General features: G+C 37.3%; 1 protein-coding gene across 1 annotated transcript; it reads right to left on the bottom strand.

The window, feature by feature from the left end:
• Positions 1-5350: 5350 nt before the first annotated feature.
• On the bottom strand, positions 5351-10905 carry LOC121412684 (monocarboxylate transporter 13-like). Its single transcript, XM_041605462.1, has 4 exons — positions 10368-10905; positions 7948-8088; positions 6144-7046; positions 5351-5788 (listed from the first exon to the last, which is right to left on the bottom strand). Exons 1-4 carry the CDS (start codon positions 10537-10539, stop codon positions 5649-5651), a joined length of 1356 nt encoding a protein of 451 aa, XP_041461396.1. The 5' UTR covers positions 10540-10905; the 3' UTR covers positions 5351-5648.
• Between the last annotated feature and the right edge of the window lie 6971 nt (positions 10906-17876).

Below are 17876 nucleotides of genomic sequence, written 5' to 3'. Positions count from 1 at the left end.
AGGTCAAAGTGATATTAAAAAATATCAGCTAGCGCTTCGCGCTCGCATCCGTAGTAAGTGTGATCCACATCCACTTTACAGTTTTCCTAAACAGTGCTTGAAATAGTCCTTAAATTTACCCTTTTTCAGATCGGAATAAAATTCTTTTTCAGCTCGTGCATGAGTACTATGAAAAAATGAAGAATGTTCAGATTCTAGGTCTAAATCTATAACAGGCGCACGCATGTTTATTGATCTAGGCAGCTTGTTCTTAATCTAAAAATTTTCTGCTTGCGCTTCACGTTTGCATTATTAATGTAGGAAGACATCCAATTACCCATCCTTTACATCATTTACAAAACAGAATAGAGTGTCCCGTTTTAGGTATAAAATCTAAATTTTCTTCCGATCGCGCTTCGCGCTCGCATTAATTGTTACATACCTATCCCTTTCATGATTACGAAAAGTGCTTTGAATTACGATTTTTTTTAGGTCGAAATGTCAAAAAAAGTTCAGCTCGCGCTTCGCGCTCACATAATTTAATTGTTAAAACATACATCATATTTTTCATGGGTAACTGCAAACTGTCCTCAACTGGTCCCTCGTCGATCAGGCCGAAACGCTTTATAAAAATTTTTGCTCGCGCTTGGCATTCGCAGTAATTATCTAGTTACATACGGATCTTGTTCAGGATCACAAACGGTGCCCAGAATGTTATTTTCAGGACAAAATGCATGTAAGTTAAACAAAATAAGGCCACGCTTCGAACTTTTTTAAAAGGGCTTACATGAAATTATTTCATATATTTGTCGTTTTATGAAAAAAAAATTAAAGCTAAAAAGTGAATGTAGGACTATTTCTTCAAACAATGAAAAATCAACATTATGAGCAGCCGATCGGCTCCACCTACTATTGGCGAAATTGGATCTGTCCCTGTGACACATACAGGAAAATTGCCCCCCCCCCATTAAAAAGCAAGGACCCCCAGGAAAAAATCCCAGCTACGCCACCATGGCCACTGGAAGTAGGAGCAGAGGAAAAGGATTAGAAGAAAAAGAAGAAGGAGGAGGATGAGGAGGAGGGGGAGGGGGAGAAGAAGCCAATTTTTTTTTATCATTTATCAGTGTATCGGCGTTATTATTGTTCATTTTTCTCGGTTGTTTGATACAAATCAAAATTTATTCTCACGCTCTTCTTTATTAATACATTTCCCAAGATACAGATGTTCTTATCAACATAAAATTCGTTTATAGGTCCAAAAGTGTGGCATCAGGGGTGATGGAAGGTATTTTAGTTTTTTTTTTTGGGGGGGGGGGGGCAAAGCCCCCCAAAAGACACTTTATGCCAAAAAGGGCATGTTGGTGCATATGGATATTTTCACCATGAGATTATCACCTGTGTGAAAAAGTTGTCAGGTTTGTAGTAATTAAGTTCAGAAAAGTTTTTTAAAAGTGATTTAAGATTAATAAGATATTTATATTTAGGTATTATTTCATTTGAAAGGGAGGGTAGCGAGCGAGCGGTTCGGAAAAAAAAATCAAATCTGATGTTGTAAAACCCGCCTTTTGGTCATTATAATGGACTAATTACTATTAAAAGGGCATCCTTATAATCATGCGAGATGTTGCGAGCGCGAATCACGAGCTAAAACTTTTGGAAATTTTATGCAATAAGACGTGAGAACTAAAAAGTAAACATTCCTAGCAGTTTTTTAGTTGTTGTTGTTTTATTTCCGTAAGCTTAAAAATATATAATTCTATAACTTCTGTAAATATAAAAATATGGCACAGTATATACAAGCAAGACAAAATTACGACTGGTAGCGCATATTCAGCTGCAACTTTAATTGTTGCTCCTGGTCTTCCATGGAGCCAGTGCAATGTAAGACAATCTGACAAATCATAAAATGAAATAAAATCCACTGATAATGGTATAACGAATTACAGAACAAAACTAGAATAAAACAACGTAAAACATATATGAAAAGAAAAGAAATATTCTGGCATGTCTGGGGTCAAGTTATGTAATACTTCATAAGTGAAGAGCAGAAGATTTATTTTTGCCTGTCAAATAGAGTTTGCTAGTAAAGGCGGCTGTGAATTTGGTTCGTAGAAGTATGAGAGTATGGGATAACATTGGTTATTATCCGTACGCGTCTAGCCCCATTTTGGATTTTCTGCAGTTTTGATAAACATTTTTTGCTGGTAGCCCGCCAAATTACATCTCTATAATCAAACGGGGGTAATAAGATAGATCTATAGATCAATTTAAGTTCAGACATGTTCACATACTGTCTTAATCTACTTACCGTTTTACTAATCTTGCTTCAAATCTTTTCGATGTGAACATCCCATCGTAATTTATCATTTACATGAATACCAATATATCATTTAAAGTTATTTTCTTATAGATTTATTGATTTATTTCATTTCTTTTCTTTCCATTTTTCACATAAAACTAAAGAATACATAAATACAAAAACATAAACACAGTTACAAACAAAAATGAACAAAAGTAATGACCTTATATTTGCAAAAATAGGGTAAGGTAATTATATGAATAAAATAAGATACTTATATCATCATTTTATAAAACTAAACATTCTTAAAAGTATGAGTATTCGTGTGTATGTTATTTACTTGAGATTGCTGCTGATCTTTAAATTGAGTATTCAAAAGACAATGCTTTTCAAGCATGTTGCCTGTTCCAAGTAACATGCATACAGTTTTGTCGTAATTGATCTTTAAATTGTTATTATTCATCCATGTTACCAGGCCTTTAAAGGACATTTTCCAAAACTTCTGGATTTTTATGCGAATAATGAATGACCGTGTCATCTGCATAAAGATGAATCTTGCACTTGCATCTAAAGCAAAATTTACATGTATGCCTTGAAATGGTGAACAACAGCGGTCCCAGTAAAGAACCTTGTGGTACACTTTTCGTAATCGCCTTTTCTTCAGAGAGTACATTATTCTATTATTGATACAAGTTCTAATTTTCCTGTTGGATAAATAGTTTGTAAACCATTGTAATTCTTTACCCTGTAAACATGAAAGAAAAGATATGAATCTAACTAAAGAATTAACGCGAGGGCAAAGCACGAGCTGAAAATTTTGATATGCTGATCTGAAAAGGAACATTTAAAAAAAAACTTCATTCAATTGCTCATGAATAGGATATACGTGCTACATATCTCACCAATCGATGATGCGAGCGCGAAGCGCGAGCTGAAAATTTGTGATATTCTAACCAGTAAACTGGACATTCTAGGCAACAAAGAGCAAATGATGTGAAATTATCACAATTACAATTAGCCGAAATCCGTAAATATCAAGAAAGTGAGTCGAACAAAATTATCAAAATAGAGGGCCGAAATGGTAATCATATAAGTGATTGAGGTACAATAAAGAGCAATGCTTATGGGTCATGAGTAGATAATGCTCGATGCTTCTTTAAATGAAATTTGAATGATGCACCGGGGGGGGGGGCACTTCCATTGCGAGTGGATACCATGCGTGACCATGCATGGGGTCTCGAAAAGCACCCTAAACAAATATTTTTCATGTTCTGAAAAGGCACCCCCAAGTACTGGCGTGTGAGCATACCCTTAACAAGTATTGGAAACAACATGATGTCTTTGGTCAGCGATGTTTTTTGGAGAATAAAACCTTTAGAGCAAGAGAGCTTGTGTGAAAACAGAAAAATCAAAGAAACAGATCAACGAAAGTTTGAGAAAAATCGGACAATGAGAAAGTTATGAGCATTTGAGTATTGCTAATCACTAATGATATGGAGATCTGACATCACGTTGGCAATGCGACAAAGATGTGTGATGTCACTTGTGAACAACTCTCCCCACTACTTTAGTTTATATTTCACTTAAATTACCTCTTTTATCACATCTATCAGTAGATCATTGTGTTCTTTCTACATAGGAAGGCATGTAATACAGATTTTTAAAGAATACATTATGGATAAAAGAGACATTTTGGGGGGGTATTTTATAGTCCATCAGAGGTAAAGTTGTTCACATGTGACATCACACATCGTCGCATTGCCAATGAGAGGATCTCCATAGCATTAGTGATTGCAATATTTAAATGCTCACAACTTTCTCATTGTTTGTCCGATTTTTCTAAAACTTTCGTTGATCTGTTTCTTTGATTTTTCTGTTTCAACGCAAGTCTACTTATGCCAAAGGTTTCATTCCCCTTTAATTGTTTTGTCACGGACAGACGGACTTCGGTCGTCGGTTTTACCTTAACCTACATCACTGGGTACCTTTACCTTTCTCTACATCAATTTTTGTACGGCCCCACCTCCCGCAAATCGGACTCTAAACGTGTAGAGTTGACTGTGATTGGGGCAAGCATTTTTAGTCTTTTTTATACCCTCGCAAATTTGACCGTAGAGACGTAGCTTTTTGACACCCTTATTACGTTACGTACATAACGTGCCCTATCTTGAAACAGACATCCTTTTTACGTGCTTTTTGGTCACGCATAGTATCCACTCGTCGATGCAAGTGGACCCCGGGACGATGCAATGCCAATTTAAGATATTACTTCAGTTGGTAGGTTGTTATAAGAAGGGCTGTCATATCATAATGCATTTTTTACGGTATTCTGTACGACATTAGGGAGAACTAGGTCGCCCCTTGCTAATTCCCTGGAGTTGATTTGGTGAAATTCACCGAGTAGAAAGAAATTGCCAAATTAATCCGCAGAAAATTGTGAATACATTTATACATGGAGACACATCTGAAATATTTAACAAGTTGATTAAAAATGGTAACCATTCTAACTCCGTAAACACTTCTTGAAAAGTAGTGTACGTACATGTTTCAATTGAGAATAAGTCTCGCCGCCAATGTAAAATTGACAACGACAACATTGACAACAAAATGAAGGTCGTTTTGCTTTTTATGAATTTTATTTACCAATTTGTGGCAAATAATTTTTGTTCGTTCTTTGTCATGAAGGGTATTGAACAATACATTTGCTATGGTCTTGAATCCGTCGTGCGACGTGGAGCGAAGATTCCGTTTTGCCGCCGGTCCGCCGCCGGTGTAATTGGAATTACGGTATGCCTTTCCACTGTGATGATTCGCGCTACGATTGAAACTGTGGTGGTCTGAAGTGTGAGGTAATCATAGTGACCAGGCCCAGGGCCCCGTCTTACAAAGAGTTACGATTGATCCAATCAACCGTATAACTCTATGGAAATCCATCAGTGTCAGAATTTTTGCTACAGGAAATTTGCAAAATGTCCTTTGTAAACAAGAGAAGCACAGTGAATTTTCAAGAAAACAATGAATGCATGAATATACATCATAGCTAGAAAATATTTTGAACAAGCATACATAGATGTTGACGTTGCTGGCCGTCCATAGTTGCGATTGATCGGATCAATCGCAACTCTTTGTAAGACGGGCCCCAGATCTCATCAGATCTTGAGGTCAGTCGTGGCAATCTTTTTTTATTGTAGAACAAAAAAAGGACGGCTCAATATCTGTCGCGATCAGCTACGAAAGGCCTATCGTAACAAATCGCAAAACAGTGGGAACGAAACATTCCAAACATTCGCATGAACGCCGTTCCATATCTAGTGTGAATGCCAGTCAACGAACCACTTGAAATGCATTTATGTTAAGTTTTTAGCTCTACTCATGTCATATTAGATGATCGAAGATGAACAAGTTTTTCATGAAGTAGGCTCAGGAAAAGGACTATGACGGAGAAAATATCAACGCATCCAAGGAAAAGAAAAGCTGTGTCCATGGAACCCGTTAGGTCTAATATGCGTCCTGTAAATAGAAATAAAGAACGTAGAATGTGAGGAGATGATTCACTGTTAAAAAACATAATTAAAGCACAACTTACTTCTTATTATTTTCACTTGCACTTTGATTTTTTTAAAGACCAGTTTCAATTTCCACAAGTTTAAGAATAAATACTTTCAAACAATGCAATTTGAATATTTGATTTGGACAAGACCACGCAAGACGAAATTTACAATTCTATTATCCCGTAAAATCCATTTCTGATCGGCTGAAAATGTTGATAAGATCTGGAAAAACACTCCCTAAAAATAAATAAAGAGACACGGGAGTGATAGTTTGTGTCTTCTTTAAATGAGTTGATCTGCTTGCAGAGACCTACCTGCCACCCATCCTCCTATTACTTCACCAAGTCCCGTAAAGATTAAGACGAACGGTAAAACTGTGGAGGATAGAGATTGGGGAACCGCGTCTATCACATTGGTATTCTTGACAACTGTCTTTGCTCCCAAAGCCAAGCCACTGATCGCAGCAAAGACGCATAACGTCGAGAAACGAGTTGCTATCTGATTCAAACAAAGTGGCAAGGCACCAATGGTACCGAATAGAAGAAACAATGTCCTTGAAGGAAACAGATCTTTGTTTAGGAAGTTAAAGAGTCCTGGCATCAACCGCCCTGCAATGTTTCCTATACCAGCTGCTATAGAAAGCAATACAGCTACGGCTTCCGGAAGACCTTTCGCTTCTGCATTGGAAATGACGAACACAGTCCAGCCGATATAGGAGACCCCATGAAGACATGCTGCAAGAAATGCGTATATGATTAAAGGATGTTCACTGAAGACATGTAGACCCACTCTTTTACAAGCAGCTCTTAGCAGTGTCAAGGAACCATGGAAACATCGGACTGCAGCTGAATCGCGATGTGAGGCATTTTGTTTAACCGTGTCAACATTTTCCAGAACCCTTAGACTTTCCGAGGGAGATGCCAGATTGTACGACTCGCCATGATTCAGCAAGGATTCTTGAGGATCACATTCTTGTTCAGATGATGTTTTACGAAGCCATGTCCCGCATACGACTAGGTGAAGGTTAACTGCTCCAAGGATGAGCAGAGCACCTCGCCAGTCGTAGGCATCCAACAGTTTCTGCGTCAGCAGAGGAAGAATCATCATTCCCATCCCGGCACCCATTGATGCGATTGAATAAGGTAACATATATTCATCCTTGAAGGCATACACCAATTCCAACATGGTGGGGATGAGAGTCATCGATAATCCAAGCCCTGAATGAAATAAGAAGAAAAGGGAAGAAAGGTCAATAGGGAGTTTTCGATTTGCACGTCGACTAGTGGACTGCGACGAAAGTACGTCATAATAGTCTGTTTTGTGCTGATGGTATACAAAGTCAGTCGAGCACATGATTGGAAGACACTGAGCATGTGCAAGCCATTCCTGACAAGTCAAATATATGATGACGACCGTTGATTTCGCTCAGATAACGCTCGTTCGAAATGTAGTAAGCGAGCAATAAAGTCCTTGCCATATTGATTGAAGCCACGTGGTGATTTACTCCAGCGGTTCTGTATACCGTAAACACAAATAAGACTATTATAACGCACTTTCATTGCAGTCCACTAGTCGACGTGCAAATCGAAAACTCGCTTAAAATGCGTTAGCACGCCAAATGGCAATATCGACTTTTTTCATTAAAACGGCATGAGGAAGTTTTGAACCACGACGCAGAACAAATTCAATAACAAAGAAAATGTATTAAAAATGCAAATCAAATCACAATGAAGAGCTTGTGGGCCTTTGTCGAAATTATGTGAACCGGAACAAGAGATTTTTTTTCTAAGCTTCGGTGCTAACGAAAAAGTGTTATATGTCGTTGGCCCAGAGTCCAGAACGACAAAGACTTCTTGGTTTGATTTTGTCAGACATAAAGTGCATTTGACAATACATTGACAATACATTGTTCTTAAAAGCGTCCTGCGTCGCAAGCAATGCGGAAATCCCCTACAAATATAAACTTGTAAATGAAATCAGTGGAACGCGTTAGTTTACATATATATTTATATACATGGTGTGTGTGTGCGAGGTTGTGTGTATGTGTATGGTGATTTAGCACTGATAGTGCTAGTGCTTTGATTCTAACATAAAAAAATATAGGATTGCATTTCTCACCTGAGAAAATAAGACATATTGCAAAAATTGTATCTTTGCTGACTTGAGAACATGCCACGAGTCCTAAAGATCCGAGAAATCCACCTATCATAGCCACGGAACGAGGGGAGTAGTGATGAAGAAGCACTTTGACAATGACACCTGAGGTAAGGCAAAATAATATGAAGATATTGAAAGCAAATCAATGATGCGAAAACTTATTTCAGATAGGTCTCACTCAGTATTTTACGAGGACTGTGTTATACCACTTTCAGTAACTTGATCGCTGGTCCAGACTAGGCCCAGGCTAAGTCTTAAAATTTGGAGTTTATGAATGACGCGGGCTAAAATAGCCAGGGCCCCACCTAGGAACGATTTTCATTGGAGGTGCTGACATGGAATGAAATCTCTCCTCAAAGGTGGGGAGTGGCGCAATGGAGTTTTCCATGGTTCTTTTATATACACAACCACACCCACACATGCAAGGGCACCTCCCCCACACACAAATTTCATGTAATTTGTCCTGAAAATTGAACATTTTGAGCAATGTTTGTGATCCTAAACAACATGCGTATGTAACAAATAATTACTACGAACGCGATCAGAATTTTTTAATGTACTATCTGGCGGATTAATTGAAAAGGGACCTGTTAAAGGGCCTAATGACTGTTTACGGGATCCATGAAGACGATCCATATTTCAATAATTAAATAATGCGAGCGCGAAGCGCGAGCTGAAAATATTTGACATTCTGACCTACAGTGGCGTAGACAGGTCCTTAGACCTGGGGGGATGATCCCTAGATGGGTCATACACAGGGCATCCAGTAATAAACAAACTTCCTTGCACATTTTTCATGGCAGTAATCTTTTGTTTGATTAATGACAATGAGTAAAGATGATCATAAGAGAAATGTCATTTGTCGCATGTCTAGTTATCATCTTGGTCATGACAGTCCTGCTAAACATGATCTAGAATAACTAGTATTCCTTATTTTACTAGTATAGTAGTATACTCTTTTAAAAGTAGCGATATTGTTAATGATCAAACGAATGAATCAACAACTAAAGGAATAAACAAATAAACAGCCAAATAACTAAAAAAATATCAATTACAATTATAGTAATAGGGGTAAAATAAAAAAAGCTCAACATTATATTTCTTATCCACGTGCAGATATGCGGACACTAAAATGATAAGCACACTCTGTTTAAAATTACCATGATTACAAAGGCTTGATTAAATTAAGTATGGAAATGAAATAAACCTCACCGGGTTGTCGGAAGTAAACTGTATAGATAGTAACTTGTTATAATTTCGATTCATTTCTTATTATGTACCTTGTTATGATGATTATGATAAAAAAATAGGTAAGGAAATGTAACAGTTTATAACCTCCAAACCTAGAAGACTGCGCACGTATAGAAATCACTGGTATAAGTAATTCCAAAATACATTGCGCCAAAAATATTGAGTGAATAAAACATCGGATATCACTGAGGCCATCCAAAATTTGCACTTTCATTCCAAAATCATTCATTTACTAATTCGCTCCTTAGAGACTGAAAATTTTCACCTTTCCTTTGCAAAGTAGGGGTTGAGGACATGGCCAGCAGGAAAAAGGTCAGTGTATGTGTATAGGTAATTTCTTATTAATTCGTTTGAACAGTGTTAATGTGTTATGAAAGCAATTGCTCTGAAAGGGAGTGATTAAGCGACACTTTCTTAAATCTGTAATGAAATATTTTGAACTTATCTCCTTTGCAAGTACATAATTATTATAAGGAAATGTACTTGGTGAAACTCTGAATAACGATCCTTAAATGTATATGACGACGCAAGACAGTTGTTATTACTTAAAACTTGCAAGTTGTAAATGCATATAAGATGATTGACTCTGAATAAAAGTCCAATTTTGATCATGTTTGTCATTGCTGTACGTTATGATTATTACTGCTATTATTATTGATTGATTTTAACTAGCATTCATTACTTTATTACTGTATAGTTTTGCTTCTTCCCCCACAGAAACCGGGGGGGGGGGGGATGATTGTACACACCATCCCCCCCGCTATCTACGCCCCTGCTGACCTAAAAACTGGACATTCTAAGCAATTCTTGTAATCATGAACAGAAAACAATCAACAACAAAAAATAATAATGAGGAACACCATCGACCCTTTCATTTGAATTTCACTGAGTTGTGCATTTAACTGTTTTATGAAAAATAAGTGAAACTTTAACTTTCTTATTTTACATCCGATTTTGATAAAAATTGTCAGCGTTAATTTGCTTTTTTTTAATTGTTCTCTATTGATTAAAATCAAAATTTGTCTAGGTTGGACTTGACCTTTCAATAATTTTCGGCAATTTTATGCTTGCAAAAATCTACTTGGTACCACCGAGGTTGACTGAGCCTTTTCATCGCTTTCAAAACTTACCTGACATCATAGGAATGGCGTGGTACATGCCAACGAACATCCCAATTCGTCCGGTAGTCGATTCAAGGTCTCTCACGATATGAACAAGAAGAACAGCAAAAGACTTAATTGTCCCCAACTCGAGAAACTGAACCAACCAATTTCCAACTAAGATAAGGACCTTGTTAGCCATGTTAGTCCTTGCATCACAATTTTTTTTTTCAGTCCGAAATTTGATTTTTCTCCCATGTAGTTACTCACATTGCAGTTAAAGTTGTGATGATCTGCAGGTGCGTATTTAGCATCAGATTCTCCACAGCATTTCATGGGCCAAATATTGTCTGGGCTTAATACCGACCTATTATGCTTGTGCATGGCCCCATACATTTCTTTGTCATATTTGATGTTTGAAACGTTATCTAGCATATTTTCGCAAATAATTCAAAAGCCAGTATCACACCTCACAGCACGACATATACAATACAGTATTGGTATTTCATCGTTCTTCGCAATGTCTGTATCACAGTCCTTTACAAATGAGCAAAAAGAAAATTATGAAAGAAAAATACGTACTGTACATTAATGACAATTAAACAAGCACGGCGCAGGTTTTTGTGATGGAGCGGAGGTTGGTTGTTTGATGGAATGACAATAAATAAAATCTCTACTCACCGACTTTATGCGTGTAAAGGAATCCGACAGACAATCCCCCAAAACAATAATTCCTCCAGTTATTACACAATCCCAATATTTATAAAATTGCCAAAGATATCAATCACAAAACTAACTTAGCTAGCACAAGCGTTATTTTGGATCTTCCTCTTAGTAAAAATGACAGATAAAATGGTAGTACCGGGGGGGGGGGGTACTTCCATTGACGAGTGGATACCATGCGCGACCATGGGGTCTCGAAAAGCACCCTAAACACGTATTTTCCATATTTTTAAAATGCATTACCCCTTAACAAGTTTTGGCGTGTGAAACCATATCCTTAACAAGAATATGAAGCAAAACGATAGTCTTGGCAAGTATTTGAACACCTAAAACGGTTACACTTCGTAATTCCGAAGCTTCGTAATTCCGAAGGTTCTTTATTCCGAAGGTTCGTAATTCCGAAACACGTAAATTGCCTATACCTCGATGTTCGTTAATCCGAAAACGAAAAAGGGTTCGTTAATCCGAACATTTGTGGCGTTATTCCGACGGTTCGTTATTCCGAAGGTTCGATAATCCGAAAACGAAATAAGGTTCGTTAATCCGAAAACGAAATAAGGTTCGTTGTTCCGAAGGTTCGATAATCCGAAAACGAAATAAGGTTCGTTGTTCCGAAGGTTCGTTAATCCGAAAACGAAATAAGGTTCGTTGTTCCGAAGGTTCGTTAATCCGAAAACGAAATAAGGTTCGTTGTTCCGAAGGTTCGTTAATCCGAAAACGAAATAAGGTTCGTTTTTCCGAAGGTTCGTTAATCCGAAAAATGAAAACCGGGAAAGCAGAGGCAAGGGGGATGGGGCGGGGGACACTGTTGCCGTTCAATTGTTATGAGGATGGGAAGGCAAGGGCGGCCGAACGAATTTTCGTTTGGGGGGTAAAGCCAAAAAATGAAACTCATACGTCAAAATGGACACTTTGGTGATATTTTCCCCTTAAGATTATCATCTGCTTGAAGTCATTGTGTGTTTGATAGTGATTAAGTAGAGGAAAACTTTTTTGAAGTGATTTCTTATAATGGCAAAACGTATATTTAGGCTTTATTTTTCGGGAGAGAGTGTAATGAGCGAGCGGCTTGGTAAAACAAATTCAAAGGTGAAGTTTTAAAACGTTTTTGGCGTCAATTATTCTTAAAATGGCATAATTGCGAGGTGTTGCGAGCGTGAATCATAAGCTAAAACTTTAGGGTATTTCAATAAAAAATGAAAATAAGTTTTTAAAAATCCGAGCAGATTTCTGCTGTCATTAAAAAGATGTGCATCTAACTAAAAAATTAACACGAGCGCAAAACGCAGCTTAAACATACTGACCAGAAAAGGAACCTGTTAAAGAAAGCATTTAGTGACTTCTTTAGGATGCATATTTCACCAATCGAATGAGAGTGCGAAGCGCAAGCTGAAAATTTGCAATATTCCAGCCTGAAAACTTAACTTGTATACTTTAAAAAGAGTATTTTATTTCGAAAAAAACACGAAAAACGGCATATTTATTTTTGAAAAAGGAACTTTCCCATTTTGGAAAATATTCATTTCCCTGTTTTTTATTTCATTTTGGGGGTGCAAGTGCCCCCTGCCTCCCTCCCGGCGGATCCAACTTTCGTCAAATGGGGGGGGCAATATTTTTTTCAGCCACATTTTCCTCGATCGGCAGCTTAAAGTTGATTTTTGTTTGTTTCTTTGAAAGGGTAGTCCTAACAGTCAATAATTAGCTTTATACTTATAAAATAAAGTAAATATGTAATAGCATGATAAACCCTTTTTAAATAATGCGAGCGTGAGCTATATATTTTTTTAATATGATGGGCAATATGTTTGTGATCTTCAAAACGAAATGCCTATGTAACTAACTTCAGATAATAACTGCGAGCAAGATCGCAAACAGAAATTTTGAATATATAAGCTCTGACCTGATCTAAAGGGGACATTTAAAGAACTTTTTGCAGTTAGCCATGAAGAAGATGCGTGTTTCAACCAGTGGCGGCGGAATATATTTTCCCTGGGGGGGGGGGGGCGGGGCGCGCGTTTCCGTTTTACACCCTGGCGAAGGCATTTTCCGGAAAAGTAGCCAAAAAGCGACTAGTGAAGAGTCTACGTCTTCGTTTGTTTACATTATCAGCTGGGCGCGCGATCCAAAGTCCGCACCGAAGTTATCCGCAGAACATACCGTACTTGCAAATGCAACTGAGCTTATACTTTCCAGGTTCAATACGAATGTTTGCCTTGATCATTTGCCTTGCCAATTTGCTGATGTCTGTCTTTCTCTCTATCTGTCTATATATCTATCTCTCAAATTCTATCTCTATCTATCTATGTAACTGCAGTATCTATCTATCTAATAATCTTCTCTGTCTCTCTCATTCTTTATCTAACATCTATTCTCTATCTCTATCTATCCATCCATCTGTCTGTCTTTCTCTATTTCTCTCTCTCTACCTACCTATGTAACTACAGTATCTATCTGTTAATTTGTCGCTCTTCTCTCTCATTCTTGATCTATCTGACATCTATCTATCTCTCAAATTCTCTATCTATCTCTCTATCCATCCATCTATCTACCCATCTGTCTGTCTTTCTCTATTTTAACTAGAGTATCTATCTGTTAATTTGTTAATAATCTTCTCTGTCTCTCTCTCATTCTTTAATTATCTATTTAATATCTCTCTCTCTCTATCTATCTATCTATGTATCTATCTGTTGATTTGTCTATCTTCTCTGTCTCTCTCATTCTTTGTCTTTCTATCTATCTAACATCTATCTATCTGTCTCTCAAATTCTCTATCTCTCTCCTTCTCTAGCATCTGTCTGTCTTTTTTCTCTCTTTCTCTTTGTCCGTCCATATTTCTATCTACAACATCTCTCTCTCTCTCTATCCTTCTCTCTCTCTCTCTTTCTCTCTCGATCTCCCTCTATATATCGACCTCTCTGTCTCTCCCCCTCTCTCTGTTTATCTATCTATCCATCCATCTCCCCCTCTTTCTCTCTCTTTCTATCTATCCACCTCTCTCTCTCTCCCTCTCTATTTCTATCTATCTATCTATCTATCTATCTGTCTGTCTATCTTGTCTCTATCTATTTATCAGTCTTCTATATCTATCTTTCGGCAGCTATAAGTGTATCAATCCATCAAACTTCAATTTGTCTTTCCATTATAAGTATCTGTTTATTTTGATTTTGTCTGCCATTCTATTCATTTAGTTAATAATTTATTTTTAGAAAAAAAAACTATCATAAACAACGCGACTGCAAAAGCATGTTCGGATTTCACTCCTGACTGCCGCTCTCTCTGTACATGAAGTGCCGAGGAACTCTGTGCTCTGATCAGTAACTGTGCAAATTGCATGCGGTGTGGTGGACTCGCCTGTGTCGCACGCTGCATGCAACCAGCGATGTGTGTAGACTCTTCACTAGTCGCTTTTTGGCTACTTTTCCGGAAAATGCCTTCGCCAGGGTGTAAAACGGAAACGCGCGGGCGGGGCAAAGCCAAAAAAGGGGCCAATAGGGGCAATTTGGTGCAAACGTATATTTTCACCATGAGATTATCATCTGTGTAAAGAGGTTGTGTGTTTTGTAGTAATTGAATTGAGCAAAAAAAATTAAGTGATCACTGATTGATAAATTATATATTTACGTTTCATTTCTGCGAGCGTAGCGAGCAAGCGGTTTGGGGGGGAAAGAAATCAAATCTGAAGATGTAAAATTCGCCTTTTTGGTCAATTACTGTTAAAAGGGCATCCTTGTGAGATGTTGCGAGTGAATCACGTGCTCAAACTTTTGGAAATTTCATGTAGGCCTAGAATGATAATATTGATATAGATATTATTTACCCAGGGAAGCCACTTCAGTTCTGAAAACTGTTGAAAAACTGTTGAAAACTGTCTTGTTACATGGAATGTCTACTAGTTTGAGCTTGCGATTCGCGCTTTCAACATCTCACAAGGATCATTATTATAGTATTATTTTTATTACCAGCAGAAGCTGTTATTAAAAATGACATCCCCTCCAATACAAATCCTATTATCTAGAGGTTACTCGCACGCGACCAACACACTTGATCCCCTGCATCTTTAACCATTTGCTTATAGGCAGCAGTTGCTCAGATAAATCGAAATTAGCCTATGCTTGATCAGGGCGCCTATTCTTAATGAAATACATGCTTTTGGCCACAACACATGCATGTACCATCGATCGTCATTGCATAATATCGTGTAATCTTGTAATGACAACACCGTTTTTGTTACCAAAATGAATAATTTTTCATTTTCGGAAATACGAACTTTATTTGATTTTCGGATTAACGAACCTTATTTCGTTTTCGGATTAACGAACCTTCGGAATTACGAACCTTATTTCGCTTTCGGATTAACGAACCTTATTTCGTTTTCGGATTAACGAACCTTATTTCGTTTTCGGATTGACGAACCTTCGGAATTACGAACCTCATTTTGTTTTCGGATTAACGAACCTTCGGAAATACGAACCTTATTTCGTTTTCGGATTAACGAACCTTCGGAATTACGAACCTTATTTCGTTTTCGGATTGACGAACCTTCGGAATTACGAACCTTATTTCGTTTTCGGATTGACGAACCTTCGGAATTACGAACCTTCGGAATTACAAATGTATGCGCCTAAAACAAGTACAGCGATATTTTAATTGTTATATGTCATGGACTTCGGTCGTCGATTTTACCTTCACCTATATACATAATTGGGTTAAGTACGGCACCACCTCCCAAACCTCTCGCAAATCGGACTCTAAAGACGTAGAGTTGACTGTTGTGGCAAAAAGTACATCTTTTAATAAAACATTTTTGTCTTGTATACCCTCGCAAATTTGACTCTTAGTTTGAGCGTGTGGGTAATTTTATTAGCTACCCTCTGAGTAAATGTTATGGACGTATTTTACGTCATGCTTCAGTGAGCACCGTCAAAAGGCAAAAAATGTCACTTTTCAAAAGTCACAAGCCTAATATCATGACTTTGATTCCATTTTATTGAAACTGATTCCACATTCTCATTATGAAAAATAGTCAGAAGGCTTGCAAAATGTACTTTCTAAAAGACGATACAACTTTTTTGGCTAAATTTCACGGTCGAATAAACACGAGTCCAAATTTGCTATAATTGGATTTTTACACATTTTTATCAATAAAAATTATAAAATATAGTTACAGTTATTTTTGGAAAGAGTATGTTTAACTATATTCATCGTTTCACGGTTCATTTATTGAAAACAAAAAATACGATTTTCAAATATCATAGGCAAGTATTGTTACATTTTCGTAACTGAAACTGATATTTTATCAATTTTTTCGTTATGTTCATGACCAATTAAATTGTTTCAATGATTCAAAGGCGTTTAATTAAACATTCACGCTTGAACGAACATATGGAATGTGATTAGCTCTTTTTTACGTTATTGGAAAAAAATGCCATTTGTAACTATTGATATCTGTCACAAACCTGCTTGCATGGTTCATTTGATTTGATTTTTGTGAAAATCCCGATGTTTAATGCATCAGTGAACACACAATATCAAAAAATTATGCAAATGAGAAGAAAGTTCAAGTCCTTGGCCTCACTCTGTGCCGTATCGCATTGTTATTTTGGTGTGTGCGCCTTTTGGATAGTGTTACTCTGAAGCCATGTGCGAAGTTTCATGAAATAACTGTTGGTTAAAGTAACAAAAACTGCCCATGAAAAAAAAACCCATTTCATATTTGTTAAATGTTGACTTCGTCTCTCATAGACTTGTGTACATTATGGGTGCATATGTTTAAGAGTAAGTAACCCCTTATTCAATATGGTGGACCTTTTTTAAGGCTGTCTTTCGCAATGTCATTTGGCAGTAATGTTTATCAGCCTATGGGCAGAATTCTGTGCAAAAATTAAATCGAATTGTGTATTTATGGATGAGTGAGCACGTATCAAAGTGGGAAAATGGGTATTTTCAATGTCACAGACGCATTTTAAAGGGTAATGAGGTGAAAATTGGGGGCAAATTCGGTTTCAAATGTGACTTTAATTGCTGTTGTTTTTATCATCCATCATTTCTATCACAACACACTTTCCGGACATTTAACATTTTCATGGTTGAGCGAGCACATTCGAAAACTTATAATGAATACTCTTTATATTGCATAAATGTATTCTTTCGAAACAATTTCTCTTGATCAGTTTTATTTATGGACAAATCAGTAGTGGATCCAGAATTTTAAAATGGGGGAGGGGCCTATAATCGGGGGAGCCACCAACATTTTAAAATTTTAAATGACCTAACAAGTTGTAGAGGATATACTACCCAAAACCCTATGATGAACGTCACAATACAGGACCGTGGAACGGTTATCAAAATGTGGGGAGGGGCTGAGCCAAAAGTGGGGGGGGGGGCTGACCATGCACAAAATCACAAACCTACGGTCAAATTTACATTTTTGTACATGCTTTTGGAAAAAAGTGGGACCCCAGCACCCCCGCCCCCCCCCCCCCCGCTTCGGCGGCCCCTGCAATATTGTGCTCACTCAACCATGAACATACGATATCAAGATTGTGTGTGGAGTGGCTAAATGATGGATAGTAAGACAGCATCAACACCATGAAATTCACCTAAAAACAACTTTTGCCCAACTTAGTACTTGCACAATCTAAAAAACGACTCTTGTGAATTTCAAAAATAGTAATTTTTAATTCAATCTTTTTTTTTATTTTTATGTATTTATTGGTATAAAATCAATCACAAATCAATCAAAATATTTACAAGTGATCCATAATTGGAAACAATCATAATACATGTACATAATTATACAAAGGGGGGGGGGGGGGT

The sequence above is a fragment of the Lytechinus variegatus genome, chromosome 4, assembly GCF_018143015.1.
Source record: "Lytechinus variegatus isolate NC3 chromosome 4, Lvar_3.0, whole genome shotgun sequence".
NCBI classification, from domain to species: Eukaryota; Metazoa; Echinodermata; class Echinoidea; order Temnopleuroida; family Toxopneustidae; genus Lytechinus; species Lytechinus variegatus.
The sequence above is the reverse complement of the archived record's forward strand: the minus strand, read 5'-3'. Positions and strand labels throughout refer to the sequence as shown.

Coding starts and splice junctions, on each gene's coding strand:
- LOC121412684 (XM_041605462.1), bottom strand. CDS start 10,539: ATGGCTAACAAGGTCCTTATCTTAGTTGGAAATTGGTTGGTTCAGTTT. Junction 8,089..10,367: donor CGCCATTCCTATGATGTCAG/GTAAGTTTTGAA, acceptor GCCTTACCTCAG/GTGTCATTGTCAAAGTGCTT. Junction 5,789..6,143: donor AATAGGAGGATGGGTGGCAG/GTAGGTCTCTGC, acceptor TTCTATTTACAG/GACGCATATTAGACCTAACG.